Source organism: Microcaecilia unicolor, chromosome 14, assembly GCF_901765095.1.
Source record: "Microcaecilia unicolor chromosome 14, aMicUni1.1, whole genome shotgun sequence".
Lineage (NCBI taxonomy): Eukaryota > Metazoa > Chordata > Amphibia > Gymnophiona > Siphonopidae > Microcaecilia > Microcaecilia unicolor.
In genome coordinates, this window is record NC_044044.1 from 28,556,806 (window position 1) to 28,583,218 (window position 26,413).

The 26,413-nt window shown below is 41.5% G+C and overlaps 2 protein-coding genes and 1 pseudogene across 2 annotated transcripts; all 3 read left to right on the forward strand.

The window, feature by feature from the left end:
• Positions 1 to 4,899: 4,899 nt before the first annotated feature.
• On the forward strand, positions 4,900 to 5,816 carry LOC115457292 (annotated as a pseudogene).
• Positions 5,817 to 15,941: 10,125 nt separating this feature from the next.
• LOC115457719 (olfactory receptor 1509-like) lies at positions 15,942 to 16,898 on the forward strand. The gene has a single exon (XM_030187283.1). The coding sequence runs from the start codon at positions 15,942 to 15,944 to the stop codon at positions 16,896 to 16,898; it is 957 nt and encodes a 318-aa protein (XP_030043143.1).
• A 6,769-nt stretch (positions 16,899 to 23,667) lies between these two features.
• LOC115457293 (olfactory receptor 1509-like) lies at positions 23,668 to 24,615 on the forward strand. The gene has a single exon (XM_030186716.1). It carries the CDS (start codon positions 23,668 to 23,670, stop codon positions 24,613 to 24,615), a length of 948 nt encoding a protein of 315 aa, XP_030042576.1.
• The last annotated feature ends 1,798 nt before the right edge of the window (positions 24,616 to 26,413 follow it).

Genomic DNA, 26,413 nt, shown 5'->3' on the forward strand with positions numbered 1-26,413 from the left:
AAATCCAAGCCATTTGGTTGTGGGAGGAGCCAGCATTCGTAGTGCACTGGTCCCCCTGACATGCCAGGACACCAACCGGGCACCCTAGGGGGCACTGCAGTGGACTTCACAAATTGCTCCCAAGTGCATAGCTCCCTTACCTTGGGTGCTGAGCCCCCCAAAACCCACTCCCCACAATTATACAACACTACCATAGCCCTAAGAGGTGAAGGGGGGCACATACATGTGGGTACAGTGGGTTTATGGTGGGTTTTGAAGGGCTCACATTTACCACCACAAGTGTAACAGGTAGGAGGGGTTGGGCCTGGGTCTGCCTGCCTGAAGTGCACTGCACTCACTAAAACTGCTCCAGGGACCTGCATACTGCTGTCAGGGAGCTGGGTATGACATTTGAGGCTGGAAAAAAAATTACGTTTTTTGGGGGGTGGGAGGGGTTGGTGACCACTGGGGGAGTAAGGGGAGGTCATCCCTGATTCCCTCTGGTGGTCATCTGGTCAGTTCAGGCACCTTTTTGAGGCTTGGTGGCAAGAAAAAATGGATCAAGTAAAGTCGGCCAAGTGCTCGTCAGGGACGCCCTTCTTTTTTCCATTATCTGCCGAGGGCACCCATCTTTTAAGTATGCCCAAGTCCCGCCTTCGCTACCCTGCCGACACGGATGGCAGAGTCCTGTGCACCTTAAATGGAATGTTTGTTGGGTCTGGGATGTGGTGCCAACATCTCGGGGTCAGGTCAAAGAGAGAAAGAAGAAGAATGAAAAATGTATGAATACCACATGCCCTTCTGTTGAATTTTCAGAGTTACAACTAGCGTAACTAATTATTATGACCTGTGAATGATAAAAAAAAGAGACTTTTGTTTATAATACTGACATGCTATGAATAATAATCCCCCTAAACTGTTTGGGAGTCCTCAGCTAGCATATGCACCATGAGGCTGGTGTATCAATACGTTAGCTTCAATTGCAAAGGGCAAGCAAGTTTAATGGGTCTTCCAGGAGGTCCTGCCTGACCCTCATGATTGAAACCATGATATTCCTTCGCCAGCTGCAATGGTAGAAGAAAGAACAGAGTACATCACTTTTCTTCAAATTACTTAAACAATTTCTTGCTGTTGAAAAAAAAAACAGACTGTGAATTTTGTCAACAAGAAAACAATCAGATTTGTCCACGTGGATTCCTTACTTTCCAAACTATTTTTTTTCACAGATGTACTGGCAAATAGTGCTTTTAAGATTGCAATCCCAAGAGCCCCCTGTTCAGTTTAAATACATCACTTTGCTGCCTACTGGAGAAAAAGTTCAACCTGTAGTTGTTGGAAGAGCTAGCGAGGCAGAGAATGTTGTACTCCAGAATTTCTGAATACATATAACAAAGCTGCGGTAATTTTTATGGATGTGTTTGGAATATAGAAAAAAAGCAATCCAATCATCATCCATTTAGGTGATGATCCCTGAAGGGGCAGCAAACATCTTTTTCCTTAGAAGGACCAAGCAAATCAAGCGTTGTTCCCGGCCATTGATGCTGTAAGGGCAAAAATATGGTCGCGCCATGACTCAAGTGGCCCAACCTATTCTGCTGCCTATGCGTCCTTACAAATATATACTGTAAGTATTCGTCTCTTTTTAAAATTTATCATTATTGCTTTCCCACTTTGTCATTTTCATTCTTTGAACGTAAGTATTAAAATGTCGTTTTGTAAAAATACTTCACTTCCGGGGTAAAAGTAATAAACATCAAAATAATATCTATTCAGGAGCAGAATAAAGAACATGTTATAATCCTTAACGAGCAACAGGTTTTTTTTGCCCATTTTCAGTGTTCATCTCCTATCTTGTTCCTCCGTGTCCTACCTCTGTCTTACTGTCTCTTTCCTTAATATATCAAAAGAGAACAATCATTGCCAAACAAACCTTTAGAAGACCATCAAATATTAAATAGGAAAAGTGGGAGGACAATTATCAGATTGGAAGTGTATTGTCAGTGCCACCATCGCTTGATTAGATAAATCATTAATGATATTATTTACTTTTAGATCCAGACTGTGATGAAACAAATGTTATTCATTTCAGAGGAATGTACTTCTTCACTGGAAGTATTGTGAGATTATAAAAAGTTCTACTGATAGTTATGATCATATAATTAAATATTATCTTGAGAGAACTGATGAACTGTGCTTGAGTATGGGGGAAAGAAGTCAATGGATATCATACGGTGAGTAGACGTCATGTGGGGAAAGTGCTGATCTCGATACATAGGATTGGGATGGACTTTTTTTTTTTTTTTTAAATGGGCTCTTTATTTGGCCTTTATTCACAATCTTAAGAATCACCATGTAGAACTTGTTCTGAGGCAGCAAACTCTATAATGGATTAAACAAACCCTTTATATCAACCTATAAAACTATCTGGTCAATATTCAACCGACGTCAGTGAGAATTGTTTAAAGTGTTGACATATACCTGCAAATTAGACCTAAATATTCAATGCCAGGCCATGTTTGGATACCTTCAATGAATAACTAGGTCAATCTGAATATGTTCTGGCCACCAACATTAATGCAGGTCCAAGCTCAATATTATTCAGGACCTGAATGTTAGGTCCTTCAACCCTCTTTCTAATTCCCCTCCAGCTGTGAATGTACCCATGCCCTCTGTTTCCCATCTCCCTCCTTCTGTGCTCCCTATTTATATTTCTTCACCAACTTGACTCCTATGCCCTCACAAAACTTAATTGGTGTTTAATGGAACAGATCTGGAAGGTCCCTTTCCTTTCTACCCCATCTGCTCCAGAAAAATAGTTCCGCATTTAGATGTTATTCTCTCAAGGGTTACAAAAGTATTATTGTGAGAAGTCTGTAAGACAATATTTTATTTATTAGGATTTACTTACTGCCTTTTTGAAAGACTTCAATCAAGGGGGTGTACAGTAAGAATAAATCAAACATAAGCAATAGACAATTACTGCAGTAAAATATTCAAATAACAATACACAGTATGGCATGGTATGCTATTTACAATGTCAACAACACGGTACCTAATAGAACATTTTTATAAACAGTGTAGGGTATAAGCAAAGAACGAGCATATAGATAGGTAAAAGAGTAAGAGGAGTTAGAAACGAAAGTGACTAATTTAAAGAAATTTGCACATGAGGTCACAGAAATGATAAAATGTTATCTCTGCTAGGGTAGAAGTGGATAAACATTTCTTGCTACAGTATGTGCAGCCCGAGTCACTCCTTGTGTGTGTGAGTGAGACTAACACGTTAGTTACTTCTTCCATTAAAGGCCTGGTTGAAGAGCCAGGCTTTCACCTGCTTCCTGAAGTAGAGATAGTCTTGAATTAAGCGGAGCTTTTCAGGGAGTGCATTCCAGAGTATGGGGGCTACTCCAGAGAAGGCTCACTTGCAGGTAATCACATCATGTAAAGTCTTTTGGAAAGGGTGTGGTTAGGGATACCCCTTGGAAGGACCTTAGTGTTTTTGGAGGTATATAGAGGGTCATCCTGTTCTTCAAGTACTCGGGCCATTTTCTTAAGATCAGACATAGAGTTTTAAATTTAGCCCTGTGTTGTACTGGTAGCCAATGAAGTTTTTGCAAAAATGGTGGGATGTGGTCACACCACTTGCATCCTTCTATTAGTCTTCCTGCAGCATTCTGAATCAATTGGAGCTTGTGCATACCCTTTGTAGTCAGACTACTGTAGAGTGCATTACAGTAATCCAGTCTTGATGTTATCATGGCATGCAAAACTGGGCTAAGATTTATCTTCTCGATGTAAGGAAGTAGCTCTTGAAGGTTGCTTGGATTTGGGGATTCAGGGTAAGTGTTGAATCTAACCGTATTCCGAGGTTCCTGACTTGTGATTTGAGGAGCAGTTTGTACTTCCCAAAAGAAATTTTGACGTCAGGTATGTGTCCATTTGTGTTTGGGATCTAGAGAAGCTCGGTTTTACTAAGGTTCAGGCAAAGTTTGTTGTGTTTAGCCCATTCTTGAATTAATGTTAGACAAGTGATCAGTTTATTCAAGGCTGTAGGTAAGTCAGGTTCAATGAGTATGAGTAGCTGCACATTGTCTGCCTAGATGTAGAACTGAGTGTCCATTGACCGAATCATGTCAGCTAGTGGTTTGAGGTAGCTATTGAACAGAATAGGTGACAATATCGATCCTTGTGGTACCCTACAGGTCAGTGCACATGGTAGCAATGAGTTGCTGCCAAACATTATGGATTATTGTCTGTCTGATAGTTAGGATGTGAACCGAGCAAGTACTGTTCCATCAATACCTGTTTCTCCCAGTCATGCTAGCATGATATCAAAGATCCACAGTATCAAACGCTACTGAGAAATCAAGCAGTACTAACAGAAAGGCAAATGCCCTTGGCAGCAAAATATATTTGGAGGGCAAGGGTTAATTTAGGAAATATTAATTTAGGAAATATAAAGAATGTATCTTGACTGTACAAAGCTGTATATAAGCCTAAAATATAACAAAACAGAACATGAGAGACCAAAATTGCCTGGCATCTTAAATTTTTACTATGAATTGTGACTTTCAGTTACAGTCAGCTTGGGGTTTATCAGCAAGTCATCATTCATAGACTACACCCTTCTTGTTAGATGGAAACCAATGGACAGAACATGAAAGACCAACATTGTCTGGAAGCTTAAATGTTTACTGCTATTTATCACTTCCGAAAAACTACCAGGTGTATTAGGATGATATACAGACACATATAAGACAGTCCCTGCTCCACAGAGGTTACAATATAGTGACGTGAAAAATATCTAACAAATAAATTATAGCTGAATGTATTATAGAGATGTTTTCAATGAATGTATGCATATTTTCGTTCTATTGTCTCTTGTATTTCTGTTTCTCTACAGTTGATAAGGAGAACGGGATGGAAGTCAGCAATGAAACCAGAGTCACACAATTCATCCTCCTAGGACTTTCTAGCAATCCAAACTTCCAGATCGTATTCTTTGTGTTGTTTCTGTTGATGTACCTGTTCGCCGTAGCTGGGAATCTTCTCATCCTGGTAACCATATATGTGGACTCACACCTAAACTCTCCCATGTACTTCCTCCTCAGCAACCTGTCTTTCTTAGATTTGTCCTTTTCCACAGTCACTGTGCCCAAATCTCTTGCTAACTTTCTTATGCAGAGCAAACCATTTCTTTCAGTGACTGCATTGCTCAGCTATTTTTTTTGCATTTCATTGGGGGTACAGAATGCTTTCACTTGACCTTGATGGCTTATGACCGCTACGTTGCTATCTGCAATCCTTTGCGTTATACCACGATAATGAGCCAACGAGCCTGTCTGCTACTGGTGGTTGCTACATGGGTAGCTGGTTTTCTTCATGGCTTTGGTCAGGCATTTCCATCAACTCTGCTGTCTTTCTGTGGTCCTAATGAGATAGATCATTTTTTTTGTGACTCCCACGCCTTATCTTTATTGGCTTGCTCTAGTACCTTTGTCAGTGAAACTGCGAATATGGTCAATAGCGGCTCTTTAACCCTTTGTTGTTTCTTGGTAGTGTTTATATCTTATGTATACATCATCTCCACTGTTTTAAAAATTCGCTCAGCTGAGGGAAGGAAGAAAGCCTTCTCTACCTGTGCTTCCCACCTCACGGTGGTCACTTTGTTTTTTGGCCCTGGTGTCTTCATCTACATGAGACCCTCAGTGACATTTGCAGCTGACAAAGTGATCTCTGCTTTTTATACAATTGTGACCCCATGGTTAAACCCCTTCATTTATACCCTCAGAAATGAGAAGGTGAAAAAATCCATGAAGAAACTAAGATGTAGGTAAGTGTCTTTTCCAGGGATATATATATATATATACATTAACTGATTTCTTGTCCATTTAAATTAATACACCAATCTGTGAACCATCCAGTCTCACTGACTGGTACATACTGTTTAATGTTCTCTACAAAATTCTGATTCTTTTTTCCTGGATTAATTTTTTCATTGGAATTGCGGTTGAAAGGTGTATTAAAACTGAATGACTTTTGGGCTCCTTAGTGAAAAATGGAAGCTACTGAGCAGCAATTCAGAAAGGATGTCTAACTCAGAATATAGACATCCAAGTCTGTACCAGGGGCGTAGCTAGGTGGGGTGACGGGGGCATGGGCCCCTGCAGATTTAGCCCTGGCCCCCCCCTGCTTTCATCCCCCTCCCCCCGCCACTGCCAAACTTCCCCCGCCGTCAGGTACCTTTGCTGGCGGGGGTCCCCAAACTCTGCCAGCTGAAGTCCTCTTCAGCGCTGGTCTCCGGCGCATTGCTGATCTGGATTCTGTTTCTGTGAGTCATGACATCTTACATGTAGGAACGTGCAGGACATCAGGACTCACAGAAACAGAATCCAGATCAACGAACGCGCCAGACTCGGAGACCGGCGCTGAAGGGGACCCCTGCCAGCAAAGATACCTGATGGCGGTGGCGGGAGGGGAGTCAAAAGGGATGGAGGAGGGGCGGCACCGGGGGGCACTAAAATGTGCTCCCTCACCTCGTGCTCTCCATCCCCCTCCACCCGAAGTCTGGCTACGCCCCTCGTCTGTACATCACAAATGGATATCCATTTCTCATGTATTTTAGAACAGGATCTGCCAATGTGCAGCATGTTCTAAAATACTGTCTACAAATGGAATGATCATCCATTTTACAATCTGCAATGTTCAAAGGAATGGGGCAAGACAAGGGACACGGACCTCTTTGTGGCGGAAGATGACAATCCATATTATAAAATGGCCTCATCTTATACCTATGTGGAGGAGTAGCCTAATGGGCAGAGCATCTGGCTGTGAACTTGGGTGAAGAACCAGAGATTTGAGGTTCAAATCCCATTTTAGGTGTTCGTACCTTTTTTTTCTAAACTGTGAGCCCTCCAGGAATAGAAAACTCCCTACTGTGACTTCCCTTACATCATCCAGTTTCTGTAACCTGGATGTGCCAAGTACCAGGTTTAAATGTGGAATGTCAGTTTTGTGGACATGTCCATCCCTTCCCCCTCTGCAATTAGATTCGGACCTCCATATTTTGGCTTTTCCTTAGTCCCACCCAAAACATGCCCAGACCATTCCCCTTTGTCATATGGTTGTACTTCATTTTTAGACATCTATATACTGGCTTTACAAAATAAAGGGTCCTTTTCCTAAGCCATGTAGGCGCCGTACACATGCCCTAATGTGCGCCAATTTGGAGTTAGTGACTGGCTAATGCGTGGCCCATGTGGTAATTCATTTATTACATGCATCTGCGTAGGTGATTACCACACAGTTAATGTGAGAGACCTTACCACTAAGTCAATGGCTGGCAGTAAAGTCTCAGACCCAAAATGGATGCGTGGCAATTTTTATTTTGCCGCACATCCATTTTCAGTAAAAAAAAATGTTTAAAGCCATTTTTTGCAGGCATGCTGAAAAATGGATCTGCGTGCACCCAAAACCCATGCCTCCACTACCACAGGCCATTTTTCAGCGCACCTTAGTAAAAGGACCCCTTAGCGTTAGAATGTCCATGCAATATGAATGTCTAAATGCTGATTTTCAAATGTCCAGAATCCAAATAGAATTTCTAAAATAAATCACCAATATCTCTTGTTATATAAACACTGAATTCCAGGAACCCTGATTTGTGCAAATATATGCTCATAAGAACTTCTCTTCATTGTGTTTTTGTAATTATTTTTTGAAATTTAGTAGCAGCTTTCTTTTAAAACAATTAGGCATATTTTTGCTAAACTACATTAAGCAGCTTTTATTGCATGATAAATGTTAGTGCCGAACTGCACTATCATGTACTGTGGGGTAAAATACACCGCATCGTAAAAATGCTATGTTAACTGCCTAAAAAACAGTAAATGCGCATATCTTTGGCAGAGGGGGGATTGGTTTTCACCTACAGCTAATGTTCAGGGTAACGTGGAGGGGCATAATCGAACGAAGCACCCAAGTTTTCCAGAGGACGTCCTCACAGGACGTCCCGCGAAGGGGCGGGGAAACCCGTATTATTGAAACAAGATGGGCATCTATCTTTCGTTTCGATAATACAGTCGAGGACGCCCAAATCTCAACATTTAGGTCGACCTTCAAGATGGTCATCCCCGGTTTTCGGCGATAATGGAAACCGAGGACGCACATCTCAGAAACGACCAAATACAAGCCATTTGGTCATTGGAGGAGCCAGCATTCGTAGTGCACTGGTCCCCCTCACATGCCAGGACACCAGTACCCACTAAAACTGCTTCAGGGACCTGCATACTGCTGTCATGGAGCTGGGTATGATATTTGAGGCTGGCATAGAGGCTGGAAAAAATATTAATTTTTTTTTAGGGTGGGAGGGGGTTAGTGACCACTGGGGGAGTAAGGGGAGGTCATCCCTGATTCCCTCCAGTGGTCATCTGGTCATTTCGGGCACATTTTTGTGGCTTGGTCGTAAAAAAAAAAAAGGACCAAGTAAAGTCAACCAAGTGTTCGTCAGGGACACCCTTTTTTTTTCCATTATCGGCCGAGGACGCTCATGTGTTAAGGATGCTCCATTCCCGCTTCTGACATGCCCCCATGAACTTTGGTCATCCCCACGATGGAAAGCAGTTGAGGATGCCCAAAATCGGCTTTCGGTTATGCCGATTTGGGCGACCCTGTGAGAAGGATGCCCATCTTGCAATTTGTGTCAAAAGATGGGCACCCTTCTCTTTCGAAAATAAGCCTGACTGTGTGCTAGCTGTACGACACTCTAAACGTTAAAGTTTTATTTTATTTTTATGTTTGACTTGGTTGTTTTCTAGATATATTATTTGATATGTATATTTTAAGCCACATTGAACCCAAACGTGTTTGGGAAAATGTGGGATACAAATGTCACAAAGAAATAAATAAAGGAGCATCTGTTATTGACGTAACTTTGCTTGAGTTGTAGTTCAGTATATAGGTTCTTGACATGTGTGATCTGTGGATTATTTTTTTTTGTTACAATCATCCTTATCCTATATAATAAAAAGCACCTCCAACATTCTGAAGCTGACTCCGGGGCACTGTGGCAGTGTAGGGTTCGTAAGTCTGTAGTTCAGCGTTTCATTGGCTCTCACTGTCAACGAAGAACCAATCAGACAGAACGGAACTTGGAGGAGGGAAGTGGAGTGGATTGAATCTCTAACAAACAATCATATACAGGGAGGTACAAACATCAGTGGAGGCAAGTGCACAGAACAGAAGGGAAGACAAACATTTAATCACTTTGTCACTCACACACATCACACACACACACACACACACAATCACTCTGTATCTCTCTCTTACACTGTCTGTAAAACACACTGTCACTCTCAGTCTCTCACACACACACACACAATCACTCTGTGTATCTCTCTCTTACACTGTCTGTAAAACACACTGTCACTCTCAGTCTCTCAGGAGTAAGGAGCTCTTCTGATGTGATTGTTAAACTGATAGAAGGGCTTGAACAAGGAAAACTTTTACCACATTGTAACACAGTTTACACAAAAATACTGTATATAAAGAAATCTTACAAATGTAAACAACAATTATATTCAGAATACAACTGTGGAAACATTAATGGCAGGAACTCATTACATTGCTAGCGCCCGTTTCATTGCGTTAAGAAATGGGCCTTTTTTACTAGTAAAATAATAAATCAGATTCAATGTTTTCCATTCTTGTTCAGAGCTTATATTTTTCATATTTTAGGAACTTGCGTTGCCCATCATGAAAGTGTGGTTCTATCCCCGGTCACATTTAATATGACAAACAGTGAACGCAACAGTAAACTGTAATTTTAGAATGATTAATAGCTACTTTTGTAACCACAATTTGAAACGGTATAGTAAAATGAATAAACGATAAACGATTTTCATACAGAAATTATCAGAATCAGCCATCACAGTCCATTCTTTATGCCTGACAAGACCAAGTACTTGGTACTTTGGAGATCAGTTTTCTACAAAAGTTTTGAGAATAAAACACTTCCATTGGAGATTTTGGCAGCTTCTCTTCAGGATTATGCTGTGCTCTTAGACTCACACTGAGACACAACCGATAGTTACCTTATTCTAAATATTGAGAGCAAAATTCAGAAAATTATACTCTTGGTACATACTGCAGGGTAACAGAGAAACGACACAGTCAGAACAGTTGGTTTCTCTAAGGGAAGCACACCCTGTTCATGACTGGGAAAAATGTTTCGCAGTCTATAACAGTATTATAACTTTACAAAATTACTTAAGGAAAGCTATTATAATTATGATTATTTCAAGCAACATTTTCAAAACCATAAATGAGAACAATTGTTCATGTCTATTAACAAAAACAGGAGAATTTTCTAGTCTTCTTGTCATTCCTCTCTTGAAACATGTAATATGTACCCTTTTGTTCATGAATCTGGATCAGAGTTGGCAGACCATATAGTTCCCTACAAGATATCCATGCTGATGTTGAGCCTTCGGTCTATGAACATGGATAGCCAGGGAAACTTGAAAAAGTGACTGACATACACCGCTCTGAATTGAGGATGTCTATTAGGTTTCACACAAATGAATATGGTAGAAATACTCATGAACTCACCTCTACAGTGGCTGAACTAGCACCGTATGACAGAAGCTTGTAAAACATGAAAATGTTCAAATGAACGAGAGCCTAAGGATCCATCTGTCTATCTACTTATCTATCTAATAGATTTGGCTGCAATGTGATAGTTTTCTGTCCATGCTACTCACTTTATGGTCACCAAAGAGCATTGTAGGCTGCTTTGTACACATATTTGATATATGGAAGTGTATAAACTCTAATCATCCATGTTCCATTTTAAAGTATGTGAAAGTCTTCTATCCATGAGTTGTGCAGGAATATCACAGATTCAGTTATGATGGGCAGGCAGACCTCCTGGGACTACATAAGTACATAAGCACTGCCATGCTGGGAAAAGACCAAAGGTCCATCAAGCCCAGCACTCTGTCTCCGACAGCGGCTAATCCAGGCCCGAAGAACCTGGCAAAAACCCAAAATTTAATAATGATCAATGAACTTTTCCTTCAGGAATCTGTCCAGAACCCCTTTAAACTCAGCAAGGCCAGCTGCCGTCACTACCTTCTCTGGCAATGAGTTCCAGAGTCTAACTACGCGCTGCGTAAAGAAAAACTTTCTCCGATTTGTTTTAAACCTACCACATTCTAGTTTCATCTTGTGTCCCCTGGTTCTATTATTGTTAGAAAGTGTAAACAAATGCTTCACATCTGTCCGCTCTACCCCACTCATTGTTTTGTAGACCTCTATCTTATCACCCCTCAGACGCCTCTTTTCCAGGCTAAAGAGTCCTAGCCATCTTAACCTCTCCTCATAGGGTAGTTGTCCCATCCCTTTTATCATTTTTGTCGCCCTTCTCTGCACCTTCTCCAATTCCTTTATATCTTTTTTGAGATGAGGCGACCAGAACTGATTGAAACTGAAGTTATCCGCTCCTTTGGACTGGAAATGTGATATTGCTGCATCATCAGCTTCCATGGAAGGAATGTGGGTGGTAGACTCCTGTATACCTTAGAAAGAATGTTGCTGACCAACAGAGATTTTAGCATACCTCATGAGAAGTCAACAAAACTGCATTGCTGAAGGGAGGGTAGGTGGACAGGTGAGATGGCAGGAAGATGATACAGCTGTGGTAGAAGAATGAGAAACATACCTTCTAAAGCAAAGATCAGGAACTCAAATGGGGACCCAGAAATATAACTGTTCCCCCCTCTCTATGAGTAGCTGCACATCATCTGCGTAGATGTAGAACTGAGTGTCCATTGACCGAATCAGCTCAGCTAGCGGCTTGAGATACATATTGAACAGAATAGGTGACAATATCGATCCTTGTGGTACCACCACATGAGAGACCAAAAATGTCTGGCATCTTAAACTTTTACTGTGAATTGTGTCTTTCAGTTACAGTCAGCTTGGGGCTTATAAGTAAGTGATCATTCATAGATTCTACACCCTTCCTGTTGGATGGAAACCAATGGAGTGTACTGGTCTGTGTAGGTCCCTGAGCTTACTGTTACTACTGGTGCCACCTCTGATTCTGGCACTAGTTTCATGCTTTGGATAAGTGAGGGTAGAATAGATTGTCCTTTTTGTTTACATCATCATTTGTAGTCATTTTAGGTAAGTGGAGGAGTAGCCTAGTGGTTAGTGCAGCGGACTTTGATCCTGTGGAGCTGGGTTTGATTCCCACTGCAGCTCCTTGTGACTCTGGGCAAGTCACTTAACCCTCCTTGGCCCCTGATACAAAATAAGTACCTGAATATATGTAAACCACTTTGAATATAGTTGCAAAAACCTCAGAAAGGCGGAATATCAAGTTCCATTTCCCTTTCCCTTATGACATCACAATATCAGAAGTGAGCTAAGTATCGGGCAATCAAGCCATTGTGACATCACTGATGAGGTTGGCTCTTATTGGTGAAATGAGTGGAAGAGTAGCCTAGTGGTTAGTGCAGTGGACTTTGATCTTGTGGAGCCGGCTTTGATTCCCACTGCAGCTCCTTGTGAATCTGGGCAAGACACTTAACCCTCCATTGTCCCAGGTACAAATAAGTACCTGTATATACTAAGTGAACTGCTTTGAATGTAGTTGTAAAAAAAAAACCAGAAAGGCAGTATATCAAGTACCACTCCCTTCTCTAAACAGATGGATGCAGGAATCAGTCACCTGTGTCTCTAACTGATGGAGCTGATGCATTATTATGCTGAGAGGCAGGGAGGTCCCCTGGGGTACTCAAAGAACTTGAGTGCACTTCATGATTGAAATCGTGACATTGCTGCACAACCTCAGATATCTGAAACGTGGATTGCAGACTCCTGGAATGTTTACTGGAACTTATATACAGTAACAATATTAGTGAGCATGGGCACAAACAGCATGGGTGGATGCCTAAATATATTTCTGTTGAATTTTACGAGTCACAACTTGTATAACACATCATGACTTGTTAATGATAGAAAGAAACTTTGGTTTGTAGTGGTGACATGCTATGAACAACAATCCCTCTTGGGTATGATGGAGTCCTCGGGTAGTGTTCCTTCATTGGGGGCTGGTGCAGCAATAGGTCAGTTTCCATTGCAAAGGTCAACCAAGTTCTAGGGGTTCTGCCTGCCCCTCCTGATTGAAAGCATGGTATTGCTACACAAGCTGCAATGAGAGAAGCACAGGCAGAGCACTCTGGCATGCCTTTGAGGAAACATTGAGTAAGAAAGAATGCACATCAAATGACAATCAATTTCTTGCAGACATGCTTTGAATTTGGACAAGAAAAAAAAATCAGTGATAAAATGACTTGCATACTTTTCTTCTTGCAAGGTTTATCCACATGGATTCAGGTGCCAAACTCTAGTTTTTTTTCACAGATGTACTAACAAATAGTGAAGTGGCAAAGTTGTTTCGGGTGTTTGCTTCTTTTGAGATCCTCCAAAGACTAGAATCTCAAGAGCCCAAAATATAGTTTAAATTTGTCTCTTTGTTGCCTGCTGGAAAAAGAAGCTGTTGGAAGATCTTCCAAAGAAGAAACGAGCTATTCTCCAGAATTTTTCTGAATTTACTGCATCTAAAAATTATGCTTTGTGGGAATATTCAGGATAATGAGTGGTAATTGGAAATGAGAAAGGCAAAATCATCCTTTCAGTTGATGAACTCTCCAAATAATATGCTGTAAGTATCTAACTCTATTCACACTTATCTATATTGTTTACTCACCTCGTCATTTTCAGTCTTTTAATATATGTGTTAAAATGCCATTTTGTAAATATACTTGACATACAAGCTAAAGATGGGAAACATGATCCATAGCTAGCAGCAGGCTTCTCTGACAGTTTTAACATACATTCAGTATGCATTCCTTTCCAGAACTTAATGAGATGATCTAAGTGTCTAGTACAGGGGTAGGCAACTCTGGTCCTTGAGAGCCGCAGGCAGGTCAGGTTTTCAGGATATCCACAATAAATATGCATGAACTTGATTTGCATACACTGCCTCCATGGTATGCAAATCTATCTCCTGCATATTCATTGTGGATATCCTGAAAACCTGGCCTGCCTGCGGCTCTCAAGGACCGGAGTTGCCTACAGCGCTGCGTAACCCTAGTAGCGCTTTAGAAATGTCAAGTTGTAGTAGTAGTAGAATGGGCTTGAAGAAGTCCTCATTCCCCTCCTGACACATCAGCTCTGGGTCTATAATCCAAGACATGGTTGCAGTCCTTTCAAGGGTTCACTGATATTACTTGGCTTTACACTGCGATGTAGAATACCAAAATCGAAAACAAAACAAGTAAGAAAAAGAACTCTGATAATTAGATAGGAAAACACACACACAAGATCACATATAAAAAGTTAAGCTAAGTAGACTCAGGATCCAGCATCTACTCAGGAGAGTAAGTTCTAAAAGCAGCAACAAAGCAGTATGGCTTCTGCAAACACTCCAATCATTTCAGTGATCTCGTCTCTCGCAATTTTCTAGGTAACGCATTCCATCATGTGGGAACTAAATAAAAGAAGGCTTTTATTGTGGACCCCCAATGTGCTCTACTCAGGGATGGGACTGACAGTCTAAGCTCATTTTTTTTACCTCAACAACATTCGGAGTAACTGATTGTACAAGAGGAGGAGGAAGCTTCTCAAGGAAGGGCCTACGGGTTAGTACCAGTATCTTAAATAAAATTCTGTAGTTGACCGGTAACCAACGGTAGTACAAAGTTTTGTGAGATGTCTGTAAGAATAAGGATAGATAGGTAGTAAAATCCATTTGGGGCAAGAGTTAATTAAGGAATTCTTGGCATTTATCAAATTCTAATTCCATCAATATGCACTGAACTTTAATAAAATGGCCAGTGAGTTGGGTAATGACTATTGTATGTACAAAGCTGTAAGTAAACTTAGAACACAACATACGATAGAACATGAGAGTCTAAAGTTATCTGGCAGCTAAATTCCTTACTACTATTTTTAATTTCTAAAACACTACCAGATATATGCAGCAATATACAGACAATTATATGATAGACAGCCCCTGCCCAACAGAACTTACAATCTAGTAAAGAGTAGCATATATAAAAAGAGAGATTCTGAAAGTTGACATTTTAAACTGGATTTGAAAAGGACTAGAGAAAGAGCATGACAAATGAACTTAGGAAGTTCTTATAAAGAATTTTAATGTTCTATGATAATCTGTCTTCAGTATTGTATTCAGTTTTTGAGGCCGTATCTTGCTAAGGATGTAAAAAGACTTGAAGCAGTGCAAAGATAGAAAAATGGTATGGGATTTGCATTACAAGATGTACAAGGAGAGACTTCCTGACCTGAACTTGTATACCCTGGATAAAAGGAGAAACAGGGGTGATATGATACAAATGTTCAAATATTTGAAAGGTATTGATCCACAAACAAACCTTTTCCAGAGACAGGAAAATGGTAGTACTAGAGGACATGAATTGAGGTTGAAAGGGGGCAGACTCAGGAATAATATCAGGAAGCATTTTTTCATGGAGAGGGTGGTAGACACTTGGAATGCCCTCCCATGGCAGGTGGTGAAGATGAAAACAGTAATGGAATTTTAAAAATGTGTGGGATAGACACAAAGGAATCCTGTTTAGAAGAAATGGATCCACAGAAGCTTAGCAGATTGGGTGGCAACACTGGTAACTGGAAAGCAAAGCCAGTGCTGGGCAGACTTCTACAGTCTGTGCCCTGAAAACGGCAAGGACAAATCAAGGTCAGGTAGACATATGAAGTATCACATATCAAGTGTAATGTGTTTATCTTGTTGGGCAGACTGGATGGACCATACAGGTCTTTACCTGCCATCATCTACTATGTTACTCTATGTTACGTCTCATTTTGTATATTCTTTCTATTGTCTCTTGCGTTTCTGTTTCCCTACAGTTAATAACATGGAAGGAATTGCAGTCAGCAATAAAACCAGAGTTACACAATTCATCCTCCTCGGACTTTCTAGCAATCCAGACTTACAGATAATATTCTTTGTGCTGTTTCTAATGATTTACCTGCTCACCGTTGCTGGGAATCTTCTTATTATGGTAACCATCTATGTGGACTCTCAACTGCACTCTCCCATGTACTTTTTCCTCAGCCACCTTTCTTTCTTAGATTTGTCCTTTTCTACAGTCACTGTCCCCAAATTCCTTGTTAACTTCCTTACACAGAACAAGATAATCTCTTTCAATGACTGCATTGCTCAAATGTTTTTCATACATTTCATTGGGGGAGCAGAATGTTTTCACCTGACCCTGATGGCTTATGACCGTTACGTTGCCATCTGCCATCCTTTGCGTTACACAACAATAATGAACAGAGAAGCCTGTCTGCTGCTGGTGGTTTCTACATGGGTCGGTGGCTTAATTCATGCCTTTGGGCAGGCATTTCCGACAATTCAGCTGCCTTTCTGTGGTCCTAATGAGATAAATCACTTCTTCTGCGACGCCCACCCCTTATCTGTGTTGGCTTGCTCTAGCACTTTTTTCAGTGAAACTGCAGATATGATCAACACTGGATCCTTAGCCCTTGGTTGTTTCTCGATTGTGTTTATCTCTTACACATACATCATCTCCACTGTCTTAAAAATTCGCTCATCTGAGGGAAGGCAGAAAGCTTTCTCTACCTGTGCTTCCCATCTCACGGTGGTCACTTTGTTTTTTGGCCCTGGTGTCTTCATCTACATGAGACCCTCGGTGACATTTGCTGGTGATAAACTGGTCTCTGTTTTTTACACAATCGTGACCCCTTGGTTAAACCCCTTCATTTATACCCTCAGAAATGAGAAGGTGAAAATAGCCATGAAGAAGCTGGCAGTAAGAAAAAAGTCATTTCTGGGGTCAAATATGAACTGATTTGCTCTTCATTTGAATAAAGATACTGTCAAATAAAGCATATGCTCTCACTGACTGATATGTAAACTCTACTGGACTATAAAATTCTGATTATTTTTTAATTAATTTTTTTGGAATTTCCTTTGGAAGGTATAATAAATCTGAATATCTTATGGCATTATTATGAAAATTGGGTGCTATATATTTTGTCACATACACAGGACTTCTTTTACGAAGCCACACTAGCAATTCCCACATGGCAAATTAGAGGAAGCCCACACCGAATTCCGAGAACACTCATTTATGTAAATACTAGTAAAAAAAAAAAGGGCCGTTTCTCACACAAATGAAACGGGCGCTAGCAAGGTTATCATGTAATGGCGATTATGTTTTTAAGGGAACCGTTAGGAGAAATGTTCTGTCATGATAAGTAATAATTGGGAAGGGTGTATAATGAGTAATATGCTCCAGGGGTATGAGATACGGATTGTTTTATCTATGGGTTTTTTTGTTTTAATCTTTCTTTTTTTTGTGATTTTTATTTATAGTATTTTTTAAAGATAAAGAGTACACAGACTCCATCTATGTCCAGCATTTCTCCTCTCTTTCCTCCCCTCCATCTATGTGCATCTCCTTTCCTGACTTCCCTCCCCTCCATACATGTCCAGCAATTCTCCATTCTCCCCTGCTCTCTCCTCCATCCACCCATATCCAGCACATTTCCTCACTCCCCTGCCCCCTCCATTCATTCATCCATGTTCAGCAATTCTCCTCTCTCCCCTGCCCTCCCCTCCCCTCCATCCATGTCCAGCAACTCTCCATTTTTCCCTGCCCTCTCCTCCATCCATCCATATCCAGCAAATTTGCTCTCCCCTGCCCCCACCATCCATCCATGTCCAGCAATTCTCCTCTCTCCCCTGCCCTCCCCTCCTGTCCGGCGGTCTCTTCCCTCCCCCTGCCCTCCCCTCCGGTCCAGTGATCTCTTCTCCCCCTGCCCTCCTCTCCAATTCCAGCCATCTCTTCTCTCCCTCTGCCCTCCCATCCATGTCCAGCGATTCTCCCTGCCCTCCCTCAGCTCCCTGACAGCCCTCCTCCTCTCCGTTCCTTCCCCCCCCCCTGCGTTTAACCATTTTATTTTCAGGTGCAGCAACGGCAGTGAAGAGGGCAACACAGCTTCTCCCTTCCCTCACACAGTGTCCCGCCCTCACGGAAACAGGAAATGCATCATCACATAAGGCGGGTCACCATGTGAGGGCGGGGAGAAGCTGGAGGCAAGCCCACTGTGTTGTCCTCTTCACTGCCGTCGCTGCGCCTGAAAGTAAAATGGTTAACCACACACAAGGGGGAGAGGAATAGAGAGGAGGGCTGTCGATCGGGGAGCTGAGGGCAGGAAGGAGCGGAGCGACCATCCGAGAGTTGCCTGGCTATATCGCTGCTGCACCAGGCAGCCCTGCATTTGGGGGGGGGGGGCAGCAGTCAGGGGAAGGTCGCAGTTGGGCTGGGGAGGCTTAGCCTCCCCAAGCTTCTTATACGGGGCGCCTATGACTTTTCCTCCCATCAATGTCCATCAATTTTCCTCTGCCCTGCCCTTCCTCCCCTCAATGTCCCGCGATTCTCTCCTCCTGACATCATCTTGCCTCCAGCGTTCCCTTCCCCCTCACTGTTCCGCCCTCTGACGTCATTATGTTTTGATGCAAGGGGGGGAGGCAATGAGTGGGAATGGATGTTATGAACCCAGGCATCCAGACGTAGAATGTTGGAGGTGCAAATTATTATATAGGATATGCTGATTAAACATGAATATTTTAAAATTATTTTTTGATAGTCATTAGCAGTTTTGCTCGAAAACACTTTGGAGTATGTTTACTAAGCTGGACTAAGCAACTAGCATGGCTTTTAGTACATATTAACATTTATTGAGGACCTTTTATGAAGTGATGGTAAGCCCAATGTGGGTTTACCGCTCGGTAAAATGGAAGTAGCTCTGAGCTACTGCAGCAGCATGGTGGTAGTTCCCTCCCCATGTCTGGCTGCCTGGGTTCATAACATCTCCTGACGTCAGCCAGCCTCCAGCATTACATTCCCCCCCCCCCCTCACTGTCCCGCCCTCGTGTCAAGACGTAATAACGTCAGAGGGGGAACAGTGAGAGGGAAGGGAACGCTGGAGGCGAGCTGACGTCAGGAGGGATGTTCCGAACGGAATGGAAGCCAGCACCAGCCAGTCAGAGAACGTTCAGGTACAAATCAAGGGGAGGAGAGAATCGTGGGACATCGAGGGAAGGGGAGGGCCTTGCAGGGCAGAGGAGAATTGATGGACATGGATGGGATGAGAGGACAGTAGAGGAGAGAATCATGGGACACGGAGGGGAGGGCAGCGAAGAGGAAGGGAGGGGAGAGGAGAGGAGGTATTTTTGCTTACCTATTCTATACATCTGTTTCAATGTAAGCCGCATTGAACTTGAACTTGTTTGAAATAATGTGGGATATAAATGCAGAGCTGTCAATTTACCCATTCCAGGAGGGAGATGCTTTGGCCAGTCCTGGATTTCTGCCAACCTCATCCTGGTGCATTATGGGACCTGCAGCACCGATTTCAATGGATAGAATCATGGAGGACTACAAGTCCCACGCTGCTTTGGGATATAAGTTTAAAACCAGGACCGGACAAAAAGTCTCCCTTCTGGACTGGGTAACTTGGCAGCTCTGTAAATGTCATAAATAAATATAGACTCATGTCTTCTGGATTTTCTGGATCAAGAGAAGTTGTGAAAAAGTAGGTGTAGAGAATGAAATATGGACTAACTTAAAACCACAGTTTTGTTAGACATGACTTGTTTTGGGCTTTCCTTGAGCTTCTGTCTAACGGGTGCTCCCATTCCTTCTCATCACAGCAGGAAAATTCCCCTCACATTGCAGCAACGGAAATTAATTAGAACATGAAAGGGGAGTGTAACTATCACAGAAGCACAGTGCTGTAGCGGGGGCGGCTGGCACCCGGGGCGGGTCGCCGCCACGCACCCCCCCCGGGTGCAGCGCGGCGCCCCTCCCTCGGCGCGCACCCCCCTCCTCCGGCGTGCACCCTCCCCTCCGGAGCACACTGTACCTTTCTTTGGCAGCGAGGGACGGGCGGGAGGGCCGATCCGCCCCCGAGCCCACGTCGCTGAGAGCTGCATCGCCTCCATTGGTTCCTTGCTCTCTCTGCCCCGGAACAGGAAGTAACCTGTTCCGGGGCAGAGGGAGCAAGGAACCAACGGAGATGACACCCCCCCAGCGGCGTGCACCCGGGGCGGACCGCCATTCCTACGCCACTGCAGTAGCACCATATCCTACCCGTGCAGAGCAGAACACTCTGTTACAAGTATAACTAGCAGGTCACTGTCCAAGGTTCTGAAAAGCAATCAAGTCAGAACATTTGAGCACAAACATCATGATATTTTTCCCTGTATTATATAATCAAATTACAGTTTAAGTTAAAAGGGTAATGATTTGAAATATAAATGTTTTTAAAATATCACACAGAATTTCTTGACCAAGAAAAATGTCTTGTAGCTTATAATAATAGTTTATCTTTGCAAAATTAGTTAAGATAAGCTATTATAATTATAATAGTAATTAACAATACATTTTCAAACAATAATCAAGAAAAATTATTCATGTCCATTAATAAAAATAGGAGCATTTTGTAGTCTTCTTGTCATCCCTCTCATAAAAAAACGTATTAGGAGCCCTTCCTGTGCATGAATCTGATTTGGACTTGGCAGGCCTTATACTTGCCTACAAGATATCTCTGTAGGTTTGGGCCTATGCATAGGGGCAGCCAGGGAAACATGAAAAAAACAACTGGCTTGCACAGCACTGGTTTTATGCTTCAGAAAAGGATGTTTAAAAGGTTTCATACAAAGAAATAAAGTAGAAATATTCATTCACCCAGCTCTAGAGTGGCTGACGTAGCACCACATTTGTGATGCATGTAGAGCATGAAAGTTTTCAAATCATCATGAACCTAAACACCTATCTATCTATCTATCTATCTATCTATCTATCTATCTATCTATCTATCTATCTATCTATCTATCTATCTATCTATCTATCTATCTAATAGCCTAAGATACAGTATGGTGGTTCTATATCCATGTTGACACTCAGGCCCAGGGCTGATTGCAACAACTGGTACCATCTCTGATGCTGCCAATGATTTTATGCGTTGGGTTTGTGTAGGTAGAATGAAGGTCTCCGATTTTGTTTTAATCATTATCTGATATCTCAATTTTTAAGTGATAAAATAGGGTTAAATAGGATAAAAGGTTGGGACACATTGTTCTAGGGTGTGCATGAATCCTTCATCTGCATTTCTAACTGTTGAAGCTGGTGCACCAATATTGTGGTTTCAACGGTGAGAGGCAGGGACGTCTCCTGGGAGACTCAAAAAACATGCACACCCTTCATGATTGAAACTGTGAAATTTTGCAGTTCTCCAGAAGTCAACAATGTAGGCGGCAGAGTCCTTAGAATAAATGGCTGCTAGGGATGAGATATGGTGCTAATGTCCGAGAGACAGGTCAACGAGAGGAAAATGGGTGGATGCCCACATACCCTTCTGTGGAATTTTCAGAGTCACAACTAGTATAACAAATTATTGTGACCTTTAAAGATAAAAAGAGACTTTTGTTTCTAATGCTGACATGCTATGAACATCAGTCCCTCTAAGGTATATGAGAGTTCTCAGTTACAATACGAACCATGGAAGCTGGGACACAAATAAATCAGCTTCAATTGCAAGAGGCAAGCAAGTTCTGTGGGACTTCCAGGGGACCTCCTGCCCGTCATAATAAAAACCATGATATAACCCAGCACCAGCTGTAATAGTGCCTAGACAGAGTACTCTGGCGTGACATTAAGGTAACATTAACTATGAAAGAATGCACGACTCTTCTCTTCAAATGACTTAAAGAATTTCTTGTTGTTGAAAAATATATATACTAAACTAATGAGTACCGGTTAGGATGTGGAAATACCAAATTTTCAGCTAATACCTAAAACACTATAATTTCCACTCAATGAAAATGATTGGAATGTCAAAAATAATACCGTTCGATAGTTTAGAAGGAAAAAGGTCTCACAGAGCTCCTAGATTGTAACTATCTTTTGGAGCTTAAATGGGTCTAATAAGACCCTCTGTTCATCATCGGCCAAAAAACCTTCTATATTGTGTAATGTGAAATATCTCTCACACCTTAATCAATCTATACATAGCGATGAATCTCACTCTTGGTATAGCGTTACTACTATGTTAATCTACACATATATATGCTTTCAATTGTAACAACCAGAAAAAAAAGACCAGTGATAGCATGACTTGCATACTTTTTTTATTGCAATATTTATCCCCATGGACTCCAAAGGTCCCCAGCTATTGTTGTTTTTATAGACGTACTGGTGAACAGTGTTAAGTGGCAAAGTTGTTTATCAACCTGTATCTTTTGAGATCCTCCAAAGATTATAATCCCAAGAGCCCCAAGTACAGTTTAAATGCATCGCTTTGCTGCCTATTGGAGAAGGTCTTCAATATGTAGCTGTTGTCAGAGCTAGTGAGGCAGAGACTTCCTATTCTCTAGAATTTCTGAATTTACTGTATCTATAAATTACACTATGCGGTAATTTTCAGGAATATGTTTAGTATTCGGAAACGAGCAAGACAAAAATCATTCACTCAGGTTATGATCTCTTTATGTAATATGCTGTAAGTATCTGTCTCTATTTACATTTATCTTTGTTGTTTAAAAACCTTGCAATTTACAGTGTTGGAACGTAGGTCTTAAAATGTCACTTTGTAAATATATTTCACTTAAAGCCGAGAAAGGACAAAAGAATATCTATTCAGGTGCCAGATGAGGATATGTTATGATCCCTAACTAGCAGCAGGCTTTTCTGTCTCTTTCAATATGCGTTCTGTATACATTATTCCCCAGAACGTAATTGGAGGTGATTCCCAGTGCCTAGTGGAACATTCCCCTTTCCTCTCCTGCCCCGTCAGCTCCAGGACTATAATCCAACATTTAGATGCTGTTGTCTTGAGGGTTACTGAGGTATCTTTGTGAGATGTCTGTAAGAATAAGACCTCATAGGTAGCAAAATCCATATGAGGGAAAATGGTTAATTTAAGGGAGGGGAAAGCTATAAGAGACAATGAAAGACAAATTATCTGATAGTTGAAATCCTTACTATATTTATCATTTCTAAAACGCTACTAGGTGTAGGTAGCTCTGCATAGGCGCATATGAGATTCATTCCCTCTTCTATAGAGTTTACAATCTACTCAAGAGGAATATATATATATATATATATATTTTTTTTTAAGATTCTAGGAGATTATATTATAGAGAAGTGGTCAAAATGTAAAGTAGCCTCAAAAATGAGAGTTTTTATCCTACAGTTGAAAAGGACTATAGACAGAGGGAAAGGGAAATGGGACTTGATATACTGCCTTTCTGAGGTTTTTGCAACTACATTCAAAGCGGTTGACATATATTCAGGTACTTATTTTGTACCAGGGGCAATGGAGGGTTAAGTGACTTGCCAAGAGTCACAAGGAGCTGCAGTGGGAATCGAACTCAGTTCCCCAGGATCAAAGTCCACTGCACTAACCACTAGGCTACTCCTCCACTCGTTATAGCAACTCAGGAAGTCCTTATAAAGAAAATTAATGTTCTCTGGCCATCTGTCTCATTTTATACATTCTTTCTATTGTCTTTAATGATTCTGTTTCCCTACAGTTGGTAGAGTGGAAGGAATGGCAGTCAGCAATGAAACCAGAGTCACACAATTCATCCTCCTAGGAATTTCTAGTGATCCGGACTTACAGATAATAATCTTTGTGCTGTTTCTAGTGATGTATCTGTTCACCATAGCTGGGAATTTTCTCATTATCCTAATTATATATGTAGACTCTCAACTGCACTCTCCCATGTACTTCTTCCTCTGCAACCTGTCTTTCATAGATTTGTCCTTTTCCACAGTCACTGTCCCCAGATCCCTTGTTAACTTTCTTTCACAGAGTAAAATCATCTCATTCAACGACTGCATTGCTCAAGTGTTTTTCTTGCATTTGTTTGGGGGTACAGAATGCTTTCACTTGAGTTTGATGGCTTATGACCGCTATGTTGCCATCTGCAATCCTCTGCGTTATGCCACAATAATGAACAGACGAGCCTGTCTACTGTTGCTGTTGTTTACATGGACAGGTGGTTTCATTCATGCCTGTGCTCAGGCTATTCCAGTAAGTCAGCTGCCTTTCTGTGGCCCTAATGAGATCAATCACTTCTTTTGCGATGACCACCCCTTATCTTTGTTGGCTTGTTCCACTACCTTTTTCAGTGACACTGCGGATATAGTCAACACTGGAACTTTATCCATCGTTTGTTTCTCGATTGTGTTTATATCTTATGCATACATTTTCTCCACTGTCTTAAAAATTCGCTCAGCTGAGGGAAGGCAGAAAGCCTTCTCTACCTGTGCCTCTCACCTCATGGTGGTCACTTTGTTTTTTGGCCCAACTGCCTTCATCTACTTGAGACCCTCAGTGACATTTGCAGGTGATAAACTGATCTCTGTTTTTTACTCAATTGTAACCCCTTGGTTAAACCCTTTTATTTATACTCTCAGAAATGAGAAAGTGAGAAAATCCATGAAGAAGCTGGGAGGTAGGAAAGTGTCTTTTCTGGGGACGCATACGAACTGATTTCTTGTCCGTGCCAAGAAAGATAACATTGTGTAAACCCCATGCTCTCATTGCTTGACGGTATAAAATTCAGAATTATTTTTCCATTGATTAATTTCCTTTGAAAGGAACTCGTTATTAATTTTGTTTCTTATATTGTTTTTTCAGAGTCAGTCGAAGTTTCGTTCTTAGTGTGCACTAAGTTTTAGCATGTACTAAATGCCAGCAACACCATGGGTGTCTCTAGCATTTAGTACATGCATATTTTTAGTGCACCTTCGTAAAAGGACTCCTTAGAGGTCCTTTTACAAAGTTACATCAAAACGTGCGCCAAAATGAAGTTACCGCCGGCTACCGTGTGGCCCTTGCGGTAAATTCATTTTTGGCATGCATCCGCTACGCGCTTCCCAAAAATATTTTTTTTATTTTCTGGTGAGTGTCAGCTATGCGCACCCAGTAGAATTTGGCGTGTGTAGACCATTACTGCCTGGTTACCATGTGAGACTTTACCGCTAGGTCAATGGCTGGCGGTAAGGTCTCAGAGCCAAAATGGACGCGAGGCAGTTTTCATTTTGCTGCACATCCATTTTTTGGCAAAAGTTTTTTAAAAAGGCATTTTGTTGAAGGTGCGCCATGAAAAACAATTCTGTGTGCCCCCAAAACATGTGTCTAAACTGCCGCAGGTCATTTTTCTGCGCACCTTAGTTAAAAGGACCCCTGAGGTCTAAAATTTAGCGTGCGCTAATGCTAGAGATATCCATAGGAATCATTTTTAGCACACGCTAAAAACACTGGTGTACCTACAGCGTGGTTTTAGTAAACAGAGCCCTAAATAAATTCATGCTATTATAGGTTAACTTTTGTTATCAAGAATGTACTCATTGTGTGATGCTTCACAATATAAATATTTATTTATGTATTGTAATTTATTAACTGCCTTAATGAAAAGATCCCCCCCCCCCCCCCCCCCAAGGTGGTGTCTAGCAAGTTTACCTTGACATAAACGTTACAATTTTATTAATTGCATAACAATAATAAAATGACCAAATATAAACATAAATGAATAAATAAGTTAAACTTGGAGACTGGTGAACTGAACCCTAATAATAGAATAGGATACAATGTCAACAATATAGATATTAGGGGAACAATTAAGTTGAGATAGGGAATGTACCCACACAATTCTTCCTTTTAACCTGTGTTAAGGTGTTCTAATGCTGGTTTTCTGACCCCGAGTTATTTTGGTTACTCTATGTTATATAGAAATGAGACGCAAAACATGCAAAAGCAGCTCATTACTTTGTAAATACTAGAACATGGCATGTGGTGAGCACTGGGTTTATTTTACCACCTGGGAGCATTAGGAGCCTAAACTGCGACCCCCATGCCCAAGAGAGCTTATGATGTAAGTTGCACCTGAGACGATGGAGAGTGAAATGACTTGCTACTCAATGGGATTTGAATGCTGGCTTCCTTGGCTTCCGTTGGGCTGTTCTAGCTGCAAGGCTAGTTCTCCACCTAGGCCCTAACAAAAATCAACTCTTCTGAGGACAGGAATTTCATGGTTTTACCTTCCCCTGTGGAATTAAGCTCCTTCTCTGCAGACTGATTGTTGTGTATTACTGTGTTCTGAGGTCTCAGAAGAGAAACGCCCCAGTAGCACTTGACAGAGAAAGTTGAGGGAATTGCAAAAGGAACTCTCATTCAACCGTCTCCAAGTTTACGTAAGCACAACCTCTCTAGAGTGGTTGATTGCTGATGTAGTATATGTCTGGAAAACTCCCACTGTTCTGTCCATGCATTTTCATTTGTAGCTGTA